An 18,758-nucleotide genomic window follows, 5' to 3' on the forward strand; every position below is an offset into this window, starting at 1 on the left:
AGGTTTAAATGCCAGAACGTTTGCAGAGCACAGCGCTGGCAGCAACATTTCAGCTGCTTTCTGGAACAGGCAGCAGAGTTCAGCAGGTGTCACACAGCAGCACTGTTCAGCTTCAGGGCAGGCAGCAGAGGGGCACCGTGAGAGAGGTGCAACTCCACAAACACCCAGGAGACAAGACTGCAGTTTCTAGCAGGACGTGGGGAGCAAGCAACTTCCCCTGCACACACAGCAGCATCCCCCCAGCCTGTCTAGAACAGTGACCAGAGCCCTCCAGACAGCATTAGCCCCAGGCCCTACATTCACCTTTAACTCCCCAAGTCCTTGTAATAGATCTGAAGGAAGTTTACTAAATCACAGAGCACACAGTCTAACTAGCCTAGTTTCCACAAAACATTCAAGCACCAGCCCCATTCAGGAGGCAGGAAGCCACTTCAAGACAGCACAGCTATTTGAAACAGTTCAGCCTACAGAGAAGGTAGAATATAGGGAAGCACATAACAGACCAAAGTTTGTATTTGCATCACCACAGGAGAGTGAAAAAATAGGACTGCAGGAAACTGATCCATGTTAGATACTAACCATCAAGCTTCGCAGATGACATTGCATGATAAGCATAGAACAATTATGGGAAACACTGTCCCCGATAATTACGTACACCCATAGTGCAACATATGGAGGTCACTGCCTCCGATATAACACTGTGGTAGGCAAAAACTACCTTGTTCTTTACACATTATGGAAGACACTGCCCCCGATAATGTCAGTTAGGTTTCATGATACATAAGGTACTGGAAGTTTGCAGGAAGCTGCCATTTAAATATTGGGCCAATACCTAATCTGAAGTACAAGTAGTTTGTGTGTTGCCACAGGTGGAGCAAGGGCTACACAGCAAGCTCCGCCACTGAGGCCAAGGGGAAAGCTGTGCTCCCTGTGAGAGCACGCTGCATCCAGAAAGGGGTGCAAAGAGGGGTCCGAAACCCGCAGAGAGGCACAGACACCACAGGGCAGCCAGATTTCTAGTATTTCCAATTTTCAGCATTTCAAGATCACTTTAGAGCACAACCTGGAGACTTGCTACCAGGTTTGCACATTTGGGTTTCTTCCAGAGGGGTGTTTTTGCCACAGAAAGCTTAACTGCTAGTTTTCCAAAACTTTTTGGTTTTTGAGGGACCTGTTTAAGGTTATTTTAAATGCAAAGTTCCAGTATCATGTTTGATTGTAATAGCAGATGCTGCTTTATTCAAAAACGACAGTATAACTGTCATAATTATGGAAGGCACTGCTTCCGATAATTATCTTCTATAAAAAAACCACACCATTTATAGTGAACGCTGTCACTGATAAATAAATAAACAAATAAATATCTCAGTGCCAAACAAGAGCCATCCTGCAAAATGGCATCAGTCAGACAGGGTTTGGCCAGCAAGAGACTCGATTTCACAAAAGGCCCCACAGCAGCAAGGTCTGAAGTGCCAGTCTAGAGCCATTCCTCAATGCCGCAGGAGTCGCTGAGGTGCCAGCTAAGGATTTAAAAGGGGCATTAGATAATCTTTGGGTCATTTTCCCTGGGTATCGAGACCTGCCTCGGCAAAAACAAGTCTGTAAGATGTTGGGACTCTCCCGTTGAGTAAAGGCAGGCTGGGCACTTCAGAGCTTGCTGATAAGTCAGCACTTGTGGGCTATTACTAGGTTGGTTTATTTTTGAGCTACAGGTTGATCTCTGCAGCTCCCTTCCGGAAAAAGGATCCTCATCACAAGAGTTAAGAGGAATCCATTCCCCATTTTATCACTAGGTTTAGGAGGCCAACAATTGAAACCCTAAATAGATGAGGTACCTCCCCACTCAAGGTACTGGTTTAGGAGTCACCTGAGATGTTGGTTCTCAAGTACACTGGAAAGCAAAGCCCCACAAGCAGCTGTACATGACGGGTTTGTCAGATGGGAGCCTGGTCAGAGCAGATTTCATGATAATCCTAGTACCTGCTTTAAAACTGCCTCCTGTGAATTTGTCAAGTTGAGATTTAAATTTTATGCCCCACTTTGGTCAAAAAATATTTGTTGCCAAAGAATCTATGGAAAAATAATGCCATGTTAGGGAGCGGGTTTCCCTAATCCTGTACGTTACCCAGGTGTTTGCCATGTCTAGAATTCGTTGTCTGTATCCCAGATATCACCCACTAAGGCATTGGCAGCTCCTTTAATGGTCCAGGTCGCCAGGGCCAGCTGCTCTTTCAGCATGTTCACATCCACGCTGTCCCTGCTGGTTCTCAGCAGCTGCAGGTTCTCCAGCAGACTCTGCAGGGTGTGGGAGCCTCTGCCGAAGAAGATGTGGCGAAAGGGAGCATCTTTTGGCGAGAGGTAAGGGGAGAGGAAGTCGTATTCCACCTGAAGTAGAGGTGCAGATTTAGGGTTATACCCTCACCTCCCAAGTTTTCTTTCCTGATATGCCACAGAGCTCCTGACCTCTGATCCTCACCCAGCCCTTTCTCACTGCACCTCTGTGCTGTGCCAGACCCTCTCTCAATAGCCAGTGAGGAAGTCAGTCATGCTGAAGCTAAGCAAGGAAAGAGATACCAGTCTGCACGTTGCCCGTGGCACATCTGAGGAAGAGGCCCATCCCAACCTTTCTTTCCTTCATGAAAAAAGGAAAACCAGTTGCACCCACCTTCATGATCCTGTCATTCAGGGCCCTGCGGACGATCTTGTTTTCCCTGTCACTGTTCGCAATGTCTCGTCTCAGTGTATCTGTAGCTCGCTGGAAGTCACCACGGGCAAAAAACAGCCAGTTCAAGGTCAGCCCCAGAGCCTGTGAGGGAGGAACTGTTAGCAAACCTGATTTTCTTCTTTTGCTGCTTTCTCACCAAGAGAAAGTGTTGGGTTTGTTGTTGTCCCGTCCTCATCCCTCCCACCCCCCACCCCTCCCCAGTTTAACCAAGTAGCAGAGCAAGTTCCTGGCAGGCTCTTCTGAGGTCACTGAGCCCAGTGACGTCTCTCCCCACCCACAGCTTCTTGTGAGCTCTCAGCAGATGTGCAAATGAGATGCAGAGCTCCACTGTACTGCAAACGGTAACCAGACAAGAAACCATCCATGTCCGTTTCGTCAAGAGCTCACCACAGCCAGATTAGCTAAATCTGTCTGACACAGCGACTCTGCCTGCACTGCTCTATAAAGAACATCAGTTCCTGTCACATCTTGGTACACGCTGGTGCCCGAAGGAGGAAGGTGTCCACCCTGCTGTATCCAAGAGCAGCAGAGCCTTATGAGCACATGGCCCCATAGCAGGGATTCAATGCATTCAGAGCCTTTCTTACCTTCACATCCCGATCGTAAGGAAAAAATTTCTCCTGGAACGCTAACAATTCTTCACTGTATCGCTCGAAGTCCAGGTAAAGCTCATGATCATGGGTCAACCTGAGAGCTATTTGTCCAGCAACTTCTGCAGCAGCACGCATAAGATCATACAACTTGTCAGTCATCTTCAGGTTCTCCACAGTGTCCTCAGTAGTTCCCAAAAAGGAATATTCCTTATCTTTCTGCAAGAAGGCAGGCATTGAAGTTAGGCAAGACTGCTTCTCCAGCTAGCATTTCTTACCTCCCACTGCAGCCTGCTTGCTACTTCTACCACATCCCATCTCCTTGTGCTCCCAAGTAGAGAGACTTGGGCAAAACTTCAAAAGCACAGGGGAAGGGAATTGAGCTCCTGCATCTCATCCCTCACAGTTTCTAGCAATCAGCAGGATGCTCTATTACTCTGTTGGATTGGACACAAAGATATATAGAGCTTTTCAACTACCACAGCTAAATGCAGAAGTGCAGGCAGGCAAACCCCATCACCCAGTCTTGTACGTGCTGGCAGTTCATACCTTGCTTGGCAGGATAACTCAACTTTTTTGTGGAATAAGTCTGACACTAACAAAATCATTCGTAAGCAGAGAAAGCTGTTATCAGAAAGGTTCCCAGCTACACACCTTGCAGTAACAGAGCAGGCTGCCTGGCTGATGCCACTTTTTCCAGCCCCAAGCTGCAGCACCCCACCTGAACGGTCAGAGTTAGTACTTGCTTTAGCCAACAGTACTGCTTCCCCAACACACTTCACTTGCTGACCAGGAGACCACAGTACAGTCTTTCACTGAAGCAGCAACAGCATGACATTATTTAGTACTTTTACATTCTGAAACATCGATATCTGAGCCTTCAGAAGAGCAAGTGCGCCCTCTCCCAACAAAATGTGTGTGTTCAGGACTCTGGAACAGAGACTCTAGGCCAGCCATGCCCCAGATGCTGCCTTTGCAGCAAGTACTGGCACAACCAAGAGGCTGTGTCGGATGTAGGTCCAGAGGCTACCTACATCTCCTCCGCTAGAAAGGCTCTTGCATGGACAAGGAGTCAGGACAGCACCTTGCGTTCTGCCACCCTGAAGAGCAGGTATCTTTACAACAATTTGCACAGAATGAGTACATCAGGCAGGTGGACAGCACTTACATTGCAGAAACCAAAGGAAACCACAGGGATTCCTGAGAAGGCCAGGAAAGGGAATGCTGCATTATCCAGACCAAGGGGAACACTGCAAAAGACAAGTACTGAGTAGTCACCAACTGGTTTGGACACACCAGGAGAAAAGCTGCAAGCTCTAGAGTTGAAGCTGTAAGCCAACTGGACTACCCTGTCTAGACAAGGTTGGTTTTGGCAAGGAATCTAGCCAAGCACTGAGGGCTCTCGTCCATTTCTGGCCACCTGTCTTTGGACAAGGCTGTTCTTGCTCTACAAAAAGGTGTCTGGGCTGCCTACAGGCACACTGGGGCAGCACGAAGTGTAACAAGCATACTGCTCACGCTTGCCTGATCCCACTGCAGCAGGTACAGCCTGACCCAGACAGCAGTATGACAGTCCAGTACAAAGAGCAGAGGTGATTTAGTTTGCTCCTTTATGGAGATTTGCTTTTCCAAAGAACAGGATGACAATACTTACACTGTTTTTACCCAGTCAGAGCCAACTCTGTCATACAGATTTCCCGAATCCTTTATTGGGTCCTTCACCTGCACAGAGATTAATAGTTACTGCACTTGTTCTGACCTCTGCTGGGGCTTCCAGGTCCATCCTGGAGCTTACATTACTGTACAGACACCAGTCAGGCATCTCTTTTCTCCACACAGTTCATGCAGAACAAGCATTCACCTCCCACTGAACTGTGGCATTTGCCAGTTTTAGATTCTGCATGTGTGAACTGCAATTCCCAGAGCCCAGCTGACTTCAGACAGGGCCCTCTGGAGTACCTCAGCCCTTTCTCCTATTCAGGGCTTTCTCCTCAGAAGGTGCCAGCTGGGAAAAATGATCCAGCACAGTTGTGGCTGCTTTCCTTAAAACCAGCCACCTTGATTAGCCCAAGACCCTTCAACTCACCCCCTTCATAGTTCTTTCCAGCAATGTGTACAGCAGTGGGCTAGCAGATATCTTCATGTGATCGAAGCCTGCGAAAAGACAAGGACATTTGACATGCTGGCACAATTAGCCACTGCTGCTAGAGCTGCTCAGCCCTGTGACCCAGGAACAAACTGATCTACAGGTTGCTGCCAAAGGACCTTCAGCAGACACAGTACAGTCTACTGGGACCTAAGCAGAGCTGCCTCCTTTTGGCTCAGGCTCTGCATACCTTTGGCACAGCCCCCATTCCTGGAGGTTAAGGGATATCAGTCAAGTTATTCTGGTCCCACTCAGTTTCAAGGAACTTAAGAGTAGGAGGTTACCTAGAACTGCAGCATCCAAGTTAATGTAAGTGAAGGCTTTGGCATGCAGCGTTGCAGAGTACCCCTAGAACAAAACAAGTATTTTAAGGTGAGCAGTAGCAGTACAACACCAGGAAATCACAACTGTGCAGTCACCAAGCAGAAGTCCACCAAAGAAACAGTACCTCCAGCCATTCAGTAGCACCCACAGCTCCGTACTCTCCTGCGCTCCAGCTAGCAAAGATGATGCTGCGCCTTGGTTTGTAGCCACCTGCAAAGAGAGGGAGACTGAGATGTCTGCCCTTCCCCCATAGAGATGTAGACCAGCACTGAGGGTATGGGGTGATGAACCTCCTGCTCCTTAGAGCTGAAGTGTTCTGGCTGCTGCAAGCATGCACACCAGTGGATGCATGGACACTTGACCCTGACTCTCATGCTGCAGAGCTGTGTAAGAAAACCATGCTGTCTGCATTTCCCTCCTTTTTTGTTTAGCTGCCTGAGCCCAAAATTAACCCTGGAGACAGCAGCACTCACACTAAGTGCCACCATGCAGCCTCCACTGCTCTAGTTGGTCAGCCACATCAATATTTTCCTACCTTCAGGCCTGGCTGCCCAACAAACAGCTCAAGTCTGAGGTGTGCACAGTGTGTTATCCACGGAGATTTCTGCATTCAAGGAATACCGGATGCAAGCACACAGTGGATGCAAGTGCTCACTGCAGGTAAGTTGTCCATGTTGGAAAAGCAACAGCTTTCCAGGAAGCTTAATCAGATTCCCTGTTGCCCTCCCTTAGGATTATTTTGCTGGACTCCCCAGTATTAACACATAGAGAATTAAACCTGCATCACAACTCCCACTCACATGCTTTTGCACAAGTATTTACCATTTTTCACTATGTCTGAGATCACACGGGCAAGTTCCAACAATATGGCAGTTCCAACACCAGCCTTGGCTGCTCCTGGGCCCCAGGAGTCTCTCTGGGCTCCGATCACAACATATCGATCTATAAAGGAAACAAGATCTGAGCTGCAAGCTTCAGGTTGTAAACACCACTTATCAAAGGAGCAACTCTGAGCCTTTGCTAGAAACACAGTATGAAGTTTGACTCCTAAATCTGGCACACTGCTTGCTATCATTTAGCCTTTCTCTGGCAGTGTGGTTCAAGCCTTTCCCTGGACCCTTTGGGAAGGGTCTTGGTTCTGCTAAGGAAGTTGTTGTCTTTGTAGGAACAGCTGTCATCTGGTGACCACAGAAGAGGAAGGGTTCCCTTCAAGACTAAGCCACAAGGCAGTTGCTGTTACCTGGTTCTTCAAATCCCTTGATAGCACCAAAGATGTTCAGAATCTTCTGGTCCACCATAACATTGTTCACACTCAATTTTACTGTCATGTTGTTTGCGCTGCTCATCATCTTGCATCCCATGACCCCAGATTTCCACTCCAGAAGGCATTTGTCTCCATCCATTTTGCTGAAGGGAAAGAGAGAGGTTCTTTGAACTCATTATACAGCTCTGACCTCACCTAGTTATCCTGTGAAGAAAGCAAGCCTACAGCTGCAGGTGCAGCTTCGTTTAGGACCTGCTCAGGAGATAGCCTGCAGTCCTGTACCACCGACTATGCAGGGAGAGGTCGGAGGCAGAAGCCAAGCGAAATCCCAACACTAATTCAGTCTTTAAGACATAAGACATGGACACAAGCAACATCTCTCCAGTAAACGCTCACTGCGATATATAGTAGAGATCAGCAGAGAGCTCCCTGGGCTCACAGCACCTCAACATCATCTTCAGTTCTCCACGAGGGCCACAGCAGCCTAGCCTGCAAGCCAGGAGAAACTATTACCTGTATAGTCTGCCTGCTGCTTGGCTAGAGATGGTCTGAACAGGGATGCGAGGCAGTCCAGAAGATTCCACTGGTGGGAACTGGGTGTGGTTGAAAGAAGGGAAGCCTGGGGTGAAAGGGTCTCCAGTTCCAAGGTGGGCCTGTAAAAAGCAAGAGGAGCCCTCAAGTCTCAGAGAAGCCCAACAACTTTCATCTACACAAGGGTATGAAGCACTGCTGAGCCAGAAGCCTGCAGAAGGACTGCTGCAGTCCACAGCAAAAAAAGGTTAACAAGAACACGAACAGGGGAGCCAGCTGCATACTCACATGTCCAAACGGGACAAGTGCATCCGTGTTCTTGTAATCATAGGGATCCAGGTACATCAGGACACCAGCTGCTCCTGCATCTTGGGCATTTGCAACCTGAACCAAACAGGAACATTTACTGCACATCTGCACTGCAAGCAAGGGGAATTAAGGCCTGCCTCTGATATGCCACCTGTACACTCATGCAAGGTTAGATACCAGCTTAAAAAGTGGGAAGGGACTGAAGAACCAGTAAGCACCCCTTGCAGAAGCGCTTTTCAGCTCTGCCTGTGTTTTAAATGCAGTCAGACTGTGCCTGCTTGCAGAGTCCTGTGCCCCAGCCTCCCCAGAAGCACCCATCTCAGGGATAGCTCTGGGTCAGACATCTATAACAAGTTTGAGTACACGAGTTGGATCCTTTAGGCTGCTTGCCTATTTGGTTCTACTCACTACACAGGGAGCATTACAGCAACATGCAAAGCAGCTGACTGGGCATGCAGTGCCACCACCTCCACCCAGACCAAGTGAGACACTGCAGCTAAAATTTAGAAGTATCTGGCTGCAGCAACACAAGGTGTTCTGAAGGCAAGGCTGTTCTGCTTCTAGCAGCTCTGTTGCTGCATCTAGCAACACCATATAGCCCACAGGCTGCGTCCATCACTCTAGATGCTTGGCTGTCCCAGCAAGACTGCCAGAGAACAAGAATGCCATGATGAATGATAACCTGCTCTGTTCAGTCTTGGTGTCCAGATCTGCATGTGGAAGCTTAGTGCATACACACAAGACCAGATCTGCAGGGACAAGCCTACAAACAAAAGTTCTAGAGACCTGGACAAAGACACACCTCTAAACCTCAAAGAGGAGGCTTCCTGCTGCCACATCCGGACAGGCTTTGGGGCACGGACTGCTTACCTTCTCAGCAAGGGTTATCTTTCCAGCTCTGAAAATGAGTATAGCTCCATTCAGTGGAACACCCAGCTTCTCTAACTTCTGAAAATCAGCTTTCAGTCCATAGTTCACATGAACTGGTTTGCCCTGGGACAGAAACACTGGTTATAAATGCAACAGTCTTATGTCAGTCAGGTACTTGATACAGCCTACAGAGTCACAGTACCAGTGACTCCTGGTAACAGTGGGGTGTTCAAGCTCAATCACGTAAACTGATCACATGCAACATGCCTGCTTGAACAACACTTTTGACGTTTCCTGTCTGGATCCCAGCACAGAAGTGTTAACAGTTACTTTCACTTCTTCCTGAAAACATGGGCCTGCTCCTCACTGAATTCTCCCCACCACCACCCCAGGGCTCTAACTGGGGATGGCTCATACACTACGTATCTCAAAGGTACATATCTTGAACACTGCCACCTGGTAAGCACGCAAGCACATTTCCCAGATATTCCTGAAGTTACTTACAACAACTGAGCCAGTCTTGCTGTATGCTACATATGCATTGGGACTCTCCAGTTCCTCCTCTTCACCATTTTGCACAGTAGACACTCTGTTGTTGCTACTGTTAAGAGATAGTGTTATATTATTTCATACATAAACTCCATATTTAACTAGCTCCCATATATCGGCAATTATGATCAGGTCAATGTAGAGCCTGAAGCAGGCAGACTCATCCCAGTACTTCCATGCAAGAATATCTGGGGTTGTTCAGAGACATTAATGAAGGCTAATTTCTAGGACAAGGCAGAAAGAATCTGTGCTTCCAGGTCTCTTAGTCACCTCCTAAGGGAAGCTAAGCAAATTCATTTCCCCCCCAGCACAAAGAGGGCAAGTAACACAAAGGTGTGAGCTGTCAGCTAACAACAGTGCCTGTTGATACCCTCCTGAGCTACAATAGAAGCCACTGCCAGGTCCACAACACCCATCTGGGTGACAAGAGTGCCCACACCCATGGTTTTACTCACAAGCTATATGCCCTTCAGCCTAGTTTTTACTCAAGTTTGTTTTCTCTCTACTTCCTAAGCATGCTGCCCCAGGAAAAATCCACAGGGCTGCTACTAGACCCTCTGGATTTTGGAATCTTGAGAAGAGACAGAAGCAGCTATTGCTTGACTAGCTTGAGGCCTTCTTTGGAGAGCAGTAACTGGCTCACAATTTTAGTACTGCTTTCAGCAGAAATCACGTGTTTGCTCAAGACTACAGATATCTATGCTGCAAGGAAGAGATCTGCACCTCTTCATTAACGTACCTGCCTTTGACCTGCAGCTTAATGTAGTGCTCATCATTCCAGACTTCATCCAAGTGGAAGCTGTTAAACTGGTCATGAATGTAGCTGGCAGCTTTCTCATCTTCAATCTGTCCAGCTTCAAAAGAGTCCTTGTTTGCTCTTTGCCTGTAGGTAACAGATAATAGCTTATGCACTGGGTTGCACTGCAGTGCTGCAGCCTGCAAACCCAAGTTGGATGGGCCATTTAAGCCCATGCTTAACCACAATACTACTCCACACCATCTTTAAGGCCCTTGCTCTCCAAAAGAGCTTGAGGAGTTCTGCTCACAGGATGTGCCCCTCACAGCTGTAGTTAAGCTTTCTCAACCTGTTACCTCAAGCTGTCCTCAAGACGTTTGGCTGACAGCTTTTCTGACAACAGGGTTCTGAGGTCAGGCCAGTATAAGACAGGCGGTCCAGGAACCTCTTCCTCCTCAGTTTCATCCTCCGTTAAGTAAGATGCAGTAGGAGTCATCTCACACTTGCCACTTCCATCCAGACACCTGCTAGCCTTCTGCATTCGTCCACGGTAACTCAAGTAGCCAATCAGAAACCCTACAGACAGAACAGGTATTTTTTTTTGTGCTGCAGATGACTAAACCAGCCCCACACCACACAAGCGCATTCAAAGCAGCTTCAGGGTTGAGACGCATCTCTGATCTCACACCATTTTTGACAAGCTAGAATAGCTAAGGACAGACATGACTATGCAGCCTGACATTGCACCTGAGCTGGCATGTTTTAAGGTACACTGTAAATCTGATCTTGTGCTTGGCACAGTCCATCCAGCACCACTTTGGAAGAATAATCCTTACTTTAGTCCAGAGGCAGAGTTAAAACTCTGAGACAAGCACCAGAGGCTTTACTGGCATGTTGAGCCATATCACTAGAAAAGTGTTGAAGAGTTAATCAAGGGAAAACCAGTACACTTGCCACATGGACCAGTTTACCCTTCAGCTAAGTTCCACTGCCAAATTTCACACTTCTTTGTGCCAATTCTGTACCATAAGTCTGAGACAGACATACTTAGTGACAAGAGGCTGCAGCCTGGATTCAGGCTCTTTAATTATCTCATGAACCAATACAGAGCCAGATGTTAGTGGCCTCAGATATGCTCAATACCAGAATCCACTTCATGCAGTTGTCTCCCACCGTTCCTTACCAATCAAAAGGAGGAGGAGAGCTGCAATGACTAGGAAGCAGAGGTTCTTGACACTCCTCCGTGGAGGCATGCTGGCATGCATATGCTCTTGTCTCCCAATTTCCCCTCCTTCCTCATCATCAGCGGACAGCTTCATCTCCACATGGCTGTTGTCTCCATCCATTTGCCGGGCAATGCTGAAGCGTGTGTATGACATTGGCTCGCCACCAAACTGTACCGAAAGACAGTCATGCAATGGAAGAGTGTTACATGAGCCTACATACAGTCCCTGCAGCCAGCTGCACCCATGCTCCAGATCAAATACAGCCTGTTCACCTGAAACTGCTGCAGCACAGCCTGAGCATTTGGCTTTCAGTAAATCAGGCTGGCTCCTTTGAACAGTTAGACCCAACACAGGGTCTCCAGGGCCTATTTAGCATCTGTTTGCCCTACACAAGTTCAAAGCGACACTGGTCAAAGTCTAGCTTTAAGTCTACTTCAGATACGACACAGTCAATGGCATCAGCATGTCCCACATTGCCCCATGGCAAAGGCTGACTCAAGCAGAAACTCCTGGTCTTAATCAGGAGCACACTGATCTGACTTAACATGTGCAGTTTGCACAGAAGGGAACTTTGATCAGCACAGAGGAAAGGGAAGGCAACTCCTGCATGGCTGTGCCTTAGAGCCACATCCGCTTTCATGTAAATACTCTCATGCAACATCTAGATGGTCTTGTGTTTAACAGCCCAGGCTACTCTTAAATTACACTACGGATGAGTATTATGAAGCTGCTATGCTGAAGAGTGATGACCCATTGGAACCCTGCTACCTCAGCTAACATGAAAGCTGAGGACACACCGCCTGCATCCACCAGCAACTGGCACCATTCAGCAAGTGTTTATCAGTGCCTGAGCAGAGCAGCTTCCAGCCTGGAGCCCACTTTTCTGAACAGCTGCAACACACAGTCCAACTGCTCAAAGAACAGCAGCCCATGCACAAGGCAGTTGCTCAGATTAACATACAGTTAAACTACATTCCAGTTAAACTCAATTCCAGGCGTAGCCAGGCACTGTGCAGAACCACTCAGCTCCCATTAGAGCTGCTGAACTTGCCTGCAGCCGTGGCTGTGTTGGGGACAGGCAGGAGACTGGCTAAAAGGCCAGAGGAATAGTTTTGGGAGCAACAGTCTTGCAGCCCCTCTCCACAGTACTGGAGAAGTGGCTGGCTGCAAGCACTCAAGCTCTGTTACAATATCTATACCTCTTTCACAGTTCTCAGCTTGCTCTCTAACTGCAAGTGAGAGACTGAAGGTGCAGAGACCATACATGAGCTTGGCTGGTAAAAACGATACCATGTAATTTCAGACCTACAGTTCCATCCTGACGCATGCTACCAGTGATGAAGTGGCTGGCTGCTCACGTTTCAGAGAGCACAACGCAGCAGCCTGTCCTACAGTGCCCCTGTTCAGCTGCTTGACAGCTCAGCTTCCCTCACCCTTTGCAGAGGACATGCTTCAACCCCACATATCCTTCACACTTGTGCAGAGACCAAACCATCACATTTGCAGGCCTAGCCTAGGGTCATTTCACAGTCCAAGCTCTCTAGGACCTGCAGGCTTGTCTGAGCACATTTGTTTCGAAGCACATTACATTCAAAAGCTGGACTTGTGGTTGAATTCCCACCCCCAAAGTAACATAATACAACACACGTTGATTTGTCCCGATAGGCATTTGTCAGCTTCCTCAGCAGCACTTCCTCCTGGAACATTGTTCAAGGCTCGCACCCCCCTCCTTATCAGCTTCCTGAGAGACCCAAGACACTGTAGCAGTTACCGATAACCAAACAGCACCGAACTACATAAGCCACTCCCTTATCATGGCCAAGCTAGTTACAGTGACATTTGGCTCACAACCCACACAGTAGCACCCAACACTGCTTTGGATTTCTCATCTTCCCCAGTACTGACACACATGTGGTTGAACCTTTCTTCTTGCAGCACCAGCAGCCCACCAAGAGACAAACGGCACAGGGAGATGTGTCTTACCAAGTTAGAGATTGCTGCTCTGGCATGGTCCATTGCCTTCTGGAGGAATACCCACCAACTTGACCAAAGCCCTGGAAGTGCAGAACACAAGCAGTCAAGTCACACTGTTCCTCTGCCATTACATAAGATATCCAAGGTCACTATCACCAGTGCAACACTCGCCCATGGATTTTACATGCACGCTTCTAAGTAAGTCGCAATGGTAGAAGTTCACATACACCCACTGCAAGTGTCAGTTCTGATGAACAAACCACCTCCTTCTAATGAAGTCCGGGATTGGGGATGAGGACGGTATGCGTATAGATGAGGAATACAGTCTCAAATGGCTGATTTCAGCCAAGAGCCTTATTAATGGTAGGGGCACCTCCACTCAGGGAATGCTGGCAAGAGGCACTGCTCGGCTGTGACAACACACACAACATATCTAAGGTTCCTGGAGTCCATTTCACTGACAGGATGGAGACGAGTCTGACTATTAGCCAGAAGTGGCTCAATAACTTTAACTCAAAGCAGGACAAAACCCAACACGGCCACAACACTTAACAATTGCAGTCCCTTCTAGATGGCTATATTCTTTACCGCTTTATGAAGGCAGTACGAGTTCTGGGCAATACCCCAGAGTAGCCAAGAGCAACTCTTCGAAAAGCATTTCAATCTGGGTTTCTCTAGACAGTAAACTTATCTGCTGCAACTGAATTACTTCAGCATTTCTTCCTGAAAAGATGCTGGAAAAAGCTTTGTAAGACAGTGATGAGACAGCCTGGGCTGAGGCAGGTGCTTAGGTTGTGAGCATGCAGCCTGAGTATGCCCTCAAGCAGTGCTGCTAAGAAATTACTTTGAACTGGTCTTTGGGTGCATGTGGATTACTAGCTTTACACCTGGGAGCTCTGAAATATAAGCAGGTTTTATTTGGAGTTCAAAGGTTAAAAGTGGCCATCCTCTCATTTCACGTTCACCTTTCACTCAGGCCAAGAGTACACAGAGTTGAATCCCCAGCAGCTTTTCCAAGTAACAATCTGAGGCCCAGGCTCCCAGCTGGCAGGCAGGGAATAACAGGGCATGTATAAAAGACAGACGAGCTAACCGAGGGGAACAGTCAGGGAAGCACAATGGCCTGGGGCCATCACACCTGACAGGGATGCTCCCTATTCCCCCAGGAGCACAGGGTCCCCCCGAACCCCTCACAGCTCAAACCCCTTCACAGCCAGGCCAGGCAGAGAGCCAGCACACCGGGCACCTAACGGGGAAAGGCCGCTCCCTCTTCCCTCCACGCAGCCCAGGAGGCGGCCAACAACCGCAATCCCTCAAAAACAAGGAGAGCACGAGGAAAAAACAATAAATAAAGCCATAGGAGCAGGCTCCCGCGAGGGGCTGGGCGGCCCCGGTATCGCGGGCAGGGCCCGGCTGCGGGCTGCCCGATAAGCGGGCCGGGCGATACGCCGCCCGCCGAGGGCACGTCTCCCCTCCGCAGCAGGGCCCTGCCCGCCTTGAAGGTCAGGCGGTTATGGCAGCCTGCGCCGCGGCCACGTGCTTGCGCGCACGCCCAGCCGCCAACGGGTCTGCTGCTGCCGCTGCTGCTGCTACCGCTGCTGCCACTGCACCGCCAGCGAGGGCCCTGCAGCCCCCGCACCCCGCCGCCCTCTGGCCGCGCCGCGCTACCTCTCCCCGCCTCGCCTCAGGGCTGCCGCCACCCCTTCCCCCCCACCTGCCTGCCCCCCTCCCGCCCGCTCAGCGCGCCCCGCTGCTCACCGCCACCCCTCTCGCTCGCCGCGCCGAGACCCAACTACTGCAGCCGCCGCCGCCGCGACGCGGCCCTACCCCTGCTCTGCGCGCCCCGCCCCTGCGCGCCGCGGGGCCAATCAGCGCGCCCGCCGCAGCCACAGGCGCGCGCGGCACGGCTCGCTCCGCCTCGGGGTCCTTGCGGGTGCTCTCAGCCTGTGCCCGTGGGCCGGGCGCTGGGGCAGGGGCCGCGCTGCTGAGCTTAGGGCCCGCAGCGGCGGAGGGGAGCGTCCTTGGCGCGGTGGCCCGATGCTGCTGCTGCTGCTGCTGCTGCTGCTGCTGCTGCGCTGCCTGAGCCGCCCCCGCTGCGGGGAAGGGATGTCAGGAAGCCGCGTTCCGTCAGAATTGTTTCTGGGTGCCCCACGGTTAGGGCTGGAAGCAGCACGGACAGCAGCAGCCGCTCGCATAGGGAAGGCGGTAAAACACCTCTTTAGGTGTTCTAACACCTCTTAGGTGTTCGTACTGTGGACGGGTGTGCTCTCACCACAGTATGCTGCGGCCAAAAGAAGGAGCAGGTCACTGGTTGGGCATTCCCACTCTGTTTTGAGGGAAGAAAGCAGGAAGAATATTTTTCTCCCTAGGTGATGCAAACCAAACTCAGGGCTCGCTCTGGCTTGGGAAGTGTTCAGCATCTTCAGGTCCCAGCAAGTCATGCATGCTCAGGGCTGCCTTTTTAGACCTGAGCAAGCAGAGGCACCCGGGGTGCCTTTCCTTCATGTTGTGCTACTTGAGATTTCTGTTTTGTTTGCACAATGAGAAGAGTGTCAAGCCTTGACAAGATCCAGCTGCAGTAGTGCACAGAAGCACAGACAGCCCATCTGGTCCTCACCCCAGCCCTCTCCCTGGGGCAGGCAGAGTGATCCCATCCCATGGTGGGAGCTCCCCTGTGTGCAGAGCTTGGTTTTTAATAGCCAGCAGGTGCAGAGTGGCGAGGTCCCCTGGTTTGTTTCTGATGAACTTGAAGGAGAAGGAGAATGCATTGGTCATTTGACAGAATGAAGTTCTAGCACGCATCTTTCAGTAGGCTTCATAAGGTGGAGCACTGGGTAAAGAGGCAGCCCAGTGTTTTTACAGTGAAAGTGGTAAACAATATAATGGGGAGTATTTAGGAGACCGTAAACCACCCATGCCCTTCCCAAGTAAGTCTATCTCCAGCTGTGAGTGTGATGCTGGGTTGAGGCTTGCAGCTCGGCAAGGCACTGAATGGGCTGTGAAAGGAGCTCCCCCTGCCAGGGGCTCACTCTGCCATAGCTTCTGAAGGACTACCAGGGCTGTGATATTTGCTCTGCTTCCTTTCAGCTGATGGCTAATCTCATACAGACCCCAACTAAATGGACCCTGCAGAACATCTTGCCCTCCTCAAACACCCACTGATGTTTGCTGCCTCAGGCATTGCCCATGGTCAGTGGGCCTTGGCTGTGGTTGCAGCTGCCTCTGCACTGTCTGTCTGGGCTCCAGCATGACAGAGGTCACTGTTTCCACCCTTGGTTCTTCAGCTCAGGGCATCCCTCAAAGGCATGACAGAAGCAGGGACCACTTCAAGATTTGTGTGTGTATGTGTTCTGCAATGCTGTGCTGATTTGCCCCTTGCTTATTAGAGAAAATAAATTGGTAGGCCTGGATTATTGCCTCAAATCCTCTCCCAGGAAAGGACGGGAGCAGAAAGTTTGTAGTTTGTCAGAACACATGACTGCAAAGAGGATTATGCTTTGTGAAAAGCATTACATTCCTGCGCTGATAAAGGTGGGATTAGCTAGACCTGAAATTCAATGCATCTGTCTAGAGACAAACCTCCCGTAAAGCAGCTCTCAGGCAAGACGTACTGGTGGACGTGCCAGGAGGTTTGAGCCAGGTTCCAGTGCAGAGGCAGTCTCCCCTCCAGGCCATCCATAAGCACGTGTGGTGATGCCAGTCATGGGGGAACACTGCTGTCACTGCTGCAGAGCCCATGCTCAGGATGCTCCTGGGACTAACACGGGAATGTAAACCAGAAAGGGACAAACTGATTTGTTTCTCCCCGTTGTGTCTCCTTTCCTGCTGCCGGAGGAGCTGCTGTGTGCCCCACTGTGCCAGCCCTGACCTGCCCTGACAGATACTAGATGCAGACGTTTTCTCTTCCCTCTCACAGTATGCTTGACCGTATGCTGAGCAGTTCCTCATTTCTATACCTGCCAGGAAAAAGAGAAGAGAGCTGTCATTCTGCAAACCTGGATGGTTTTGCACTGGCAGTGAAATACCTTAAAATGAGGGTTCTTCAGGTGCAACATGGTACCTGAGAGCAGCTGAGCACCCTTTACCTTGTGTTGGCTACAGGCTTGGCGTGAGAGTGGCTGATGCCACCTCTTTTTGGCCTAGCACCTATACTGTTTGCAGAGTGGTGCCTGTGCTGCAGATGATGCTGTGCTCATGTGCTCAGGCTGCCCAGCTCAGCTGAAAGTTTTTGTAAGGAACAGAGATAGCTAGAGCTGGGAAATGACCAAAGAGGGAGGGGGGTGTAGAACTGGTGACTGCTGACCTCTGATCCCTCACCCCAGGAAGATGTGTGGTCTCTGTGTGCATGACTTTAGCGTGGCTCAGGCCCATAAAAATCAAGAGTCATCACTCTCCACCTGGAGGTTTCTGCTCCCTCCTTGGCTTGGCTCCTGCCTGCAGTTCAGTGCAGGAGCCTCCATGCTTGTCCTGACACCTCACTGTAGCCCAGCTTCCATCGGGGCGTTCCTCTTCCTTGCGTCTTGGCCCTGGTATGTTTGTCCCTGTTTCATCTGAGCTTCTGAGGGGCTTGTGAGTGCCTTGACTCAGACTCAAATGGCTCCACATTTCTTTGTGCAATACCCCATGATGTGACAGTGTCCCTCCTGCAGGATTAATGCTGAAACATGAGACCAAAATATGGGAAGGAAAATACAGTTTCACTTCAGTTTTGCGTGGCTGACCCTCGTGTGACCAGCTGTCCTACACGCATTTTGGAAAAGCATTTGAAAAACAGAAGGAAAACAAAAGCATCAGAGACAAACAGGCTGGAAAGGATGACCAGTGCTTTGCGAGCATCTTATCAAAAACAAGACTGGGAGATTACTTGAGCACTTTTATGGCAAGAAATGCAGGGACTAACATGGCTCTTCAATCTGGAAGGGATGGAAAAGCCAAGATCCAAGTGCTGGAGCGTGGTGCCAAGTTGTGGGAGTTATGATGGCTCATGGGATGAGAGACAGCCAAAAGGCTCCTATGGGCTTTCTGTTCTGCAAAACAGGGGCACCCCAGGGTACAGGGCCAAACAGACAACAGGCACCTGGGGACAGAGGAAAGACTTTGATCTTCTTCCCTGTGTGTCTGCTGCTTCCTCTGCATCAGAGCCACTGGGAGAAGTGGCAATGCCAGCTCCCTCCTTCCTGGAGCAGATTTGAGTGACACATTGGCTGTGCTTCCTGCTCAACTCATGGGCTGCACCAGCTCCTGAAAGGGAGCTCGGACACCCAGGTTTTTGCAACCTTGGAATCACACTGCAAACCCACTCCATGCCAGGGCTGGCAGGCATGGCTCCTGGGAGAGCCTGCCCTCCCTGCTCCTGTCTCTCCCAGCCGTCTGTGCCATATCCAGTAATTTCACAATGCCATGGGTATCCCCTTGCTTGTGTTTTTGGTATTTGCTGCTGCCTTTCTCAACTGGCCTGACTTAAACAGGGGTGAGATATTTGGATCTGACCCTTGTAGAAAAAGCTATTGTGCT

The 18,758-nt window shown here is 50.0% G+C and overlaps 1 protein-coding gene across 1 annotated transcript; it reads right to left on the reverse strand.

The window, feature by feature from the left end:
- Positions 1-259: 259 nt before the first annotated feature.
- TFRC (transferrin receptor) lies at positions 260-13,505 on the reverse strand. Its single transcript, XM_061348826.1, has 18 exons — positions 13,254-13,505; positions 11,228-11,438; positions 10,401-10,620; positions 10,048-10,191; positions 9,264-9,360; positions 8,760-8,882; positions 7,869-7,964; positions 7,563-7,702; positions 7,026-7,192; positions 6,608-6,727; positions 5,910-5,995; positions 5,746-5,809; positions 5,402-5,469; positions 4,970-5,037; positions 4,484-4,565; positions 3,313-3,534; positions 2,666-2,806; positions 260-2,385 (listed from the first exon to the last, which is right to left on the reverse strand). The coding sequence occupies exons 1-18, from the start codon at positions 13,284-13,286 to the stop codon at positions 2,143-2,145; spliced, it is 2,325 nt and encodes a 774-aa protein (XP_061204810.1). The 5' UTR covers positions 13,287-13,505; the 3' UTR covers positions 260-2,142.
- Positions 13,506-18,758: the final 5,253 nt, after the last annotated feature.

The sequence above is a fragment of the Neopsephotus bourkii genome, unplaced genomic scaffold (genome assembly GCF_033783945.1).
Source record: "Neopsephotus bourkii isolate Nb327-2 ecotype Australia unplaced genomic scaffold, CSIRO-AGI_Nbou_v1 NB_369, whole genome shotgun sequence".
Taxonomy (NCBI): Eukaryota; Metazoa; Chordata; class Aves; order Psittaciformes; family Psittacidae; genus Neopsephotus; species Neopsephotus bourkii.

What these genes read in the sequence shown, in the direction of transcription:
- TFRC (XM_061348826.1), bottom strand. Translation starts at nt 13,286, where the DNA reads ATGGACCATGCCAGAGCAGCAATCTCTAACTTG. An exon ending in AGATAACCCTTGCTGAGAAG is followed by an intron (nt 7,965 to 8,759) that starts GTAAGCAGTCCG and finishes TGTTTGGTTCAG; the next exon opens with GTTGCAAATGCCCAAGATGC. An exon ending in TTTCCTTTGGTTTCTGCAAT is followed by an intron (nt 3,535 to 4,483) that starts GTAAGTGCTGTC and finishes GCCTTCTTGCAG; the next exon opens with AAAGATAAGGAATATTCCTT.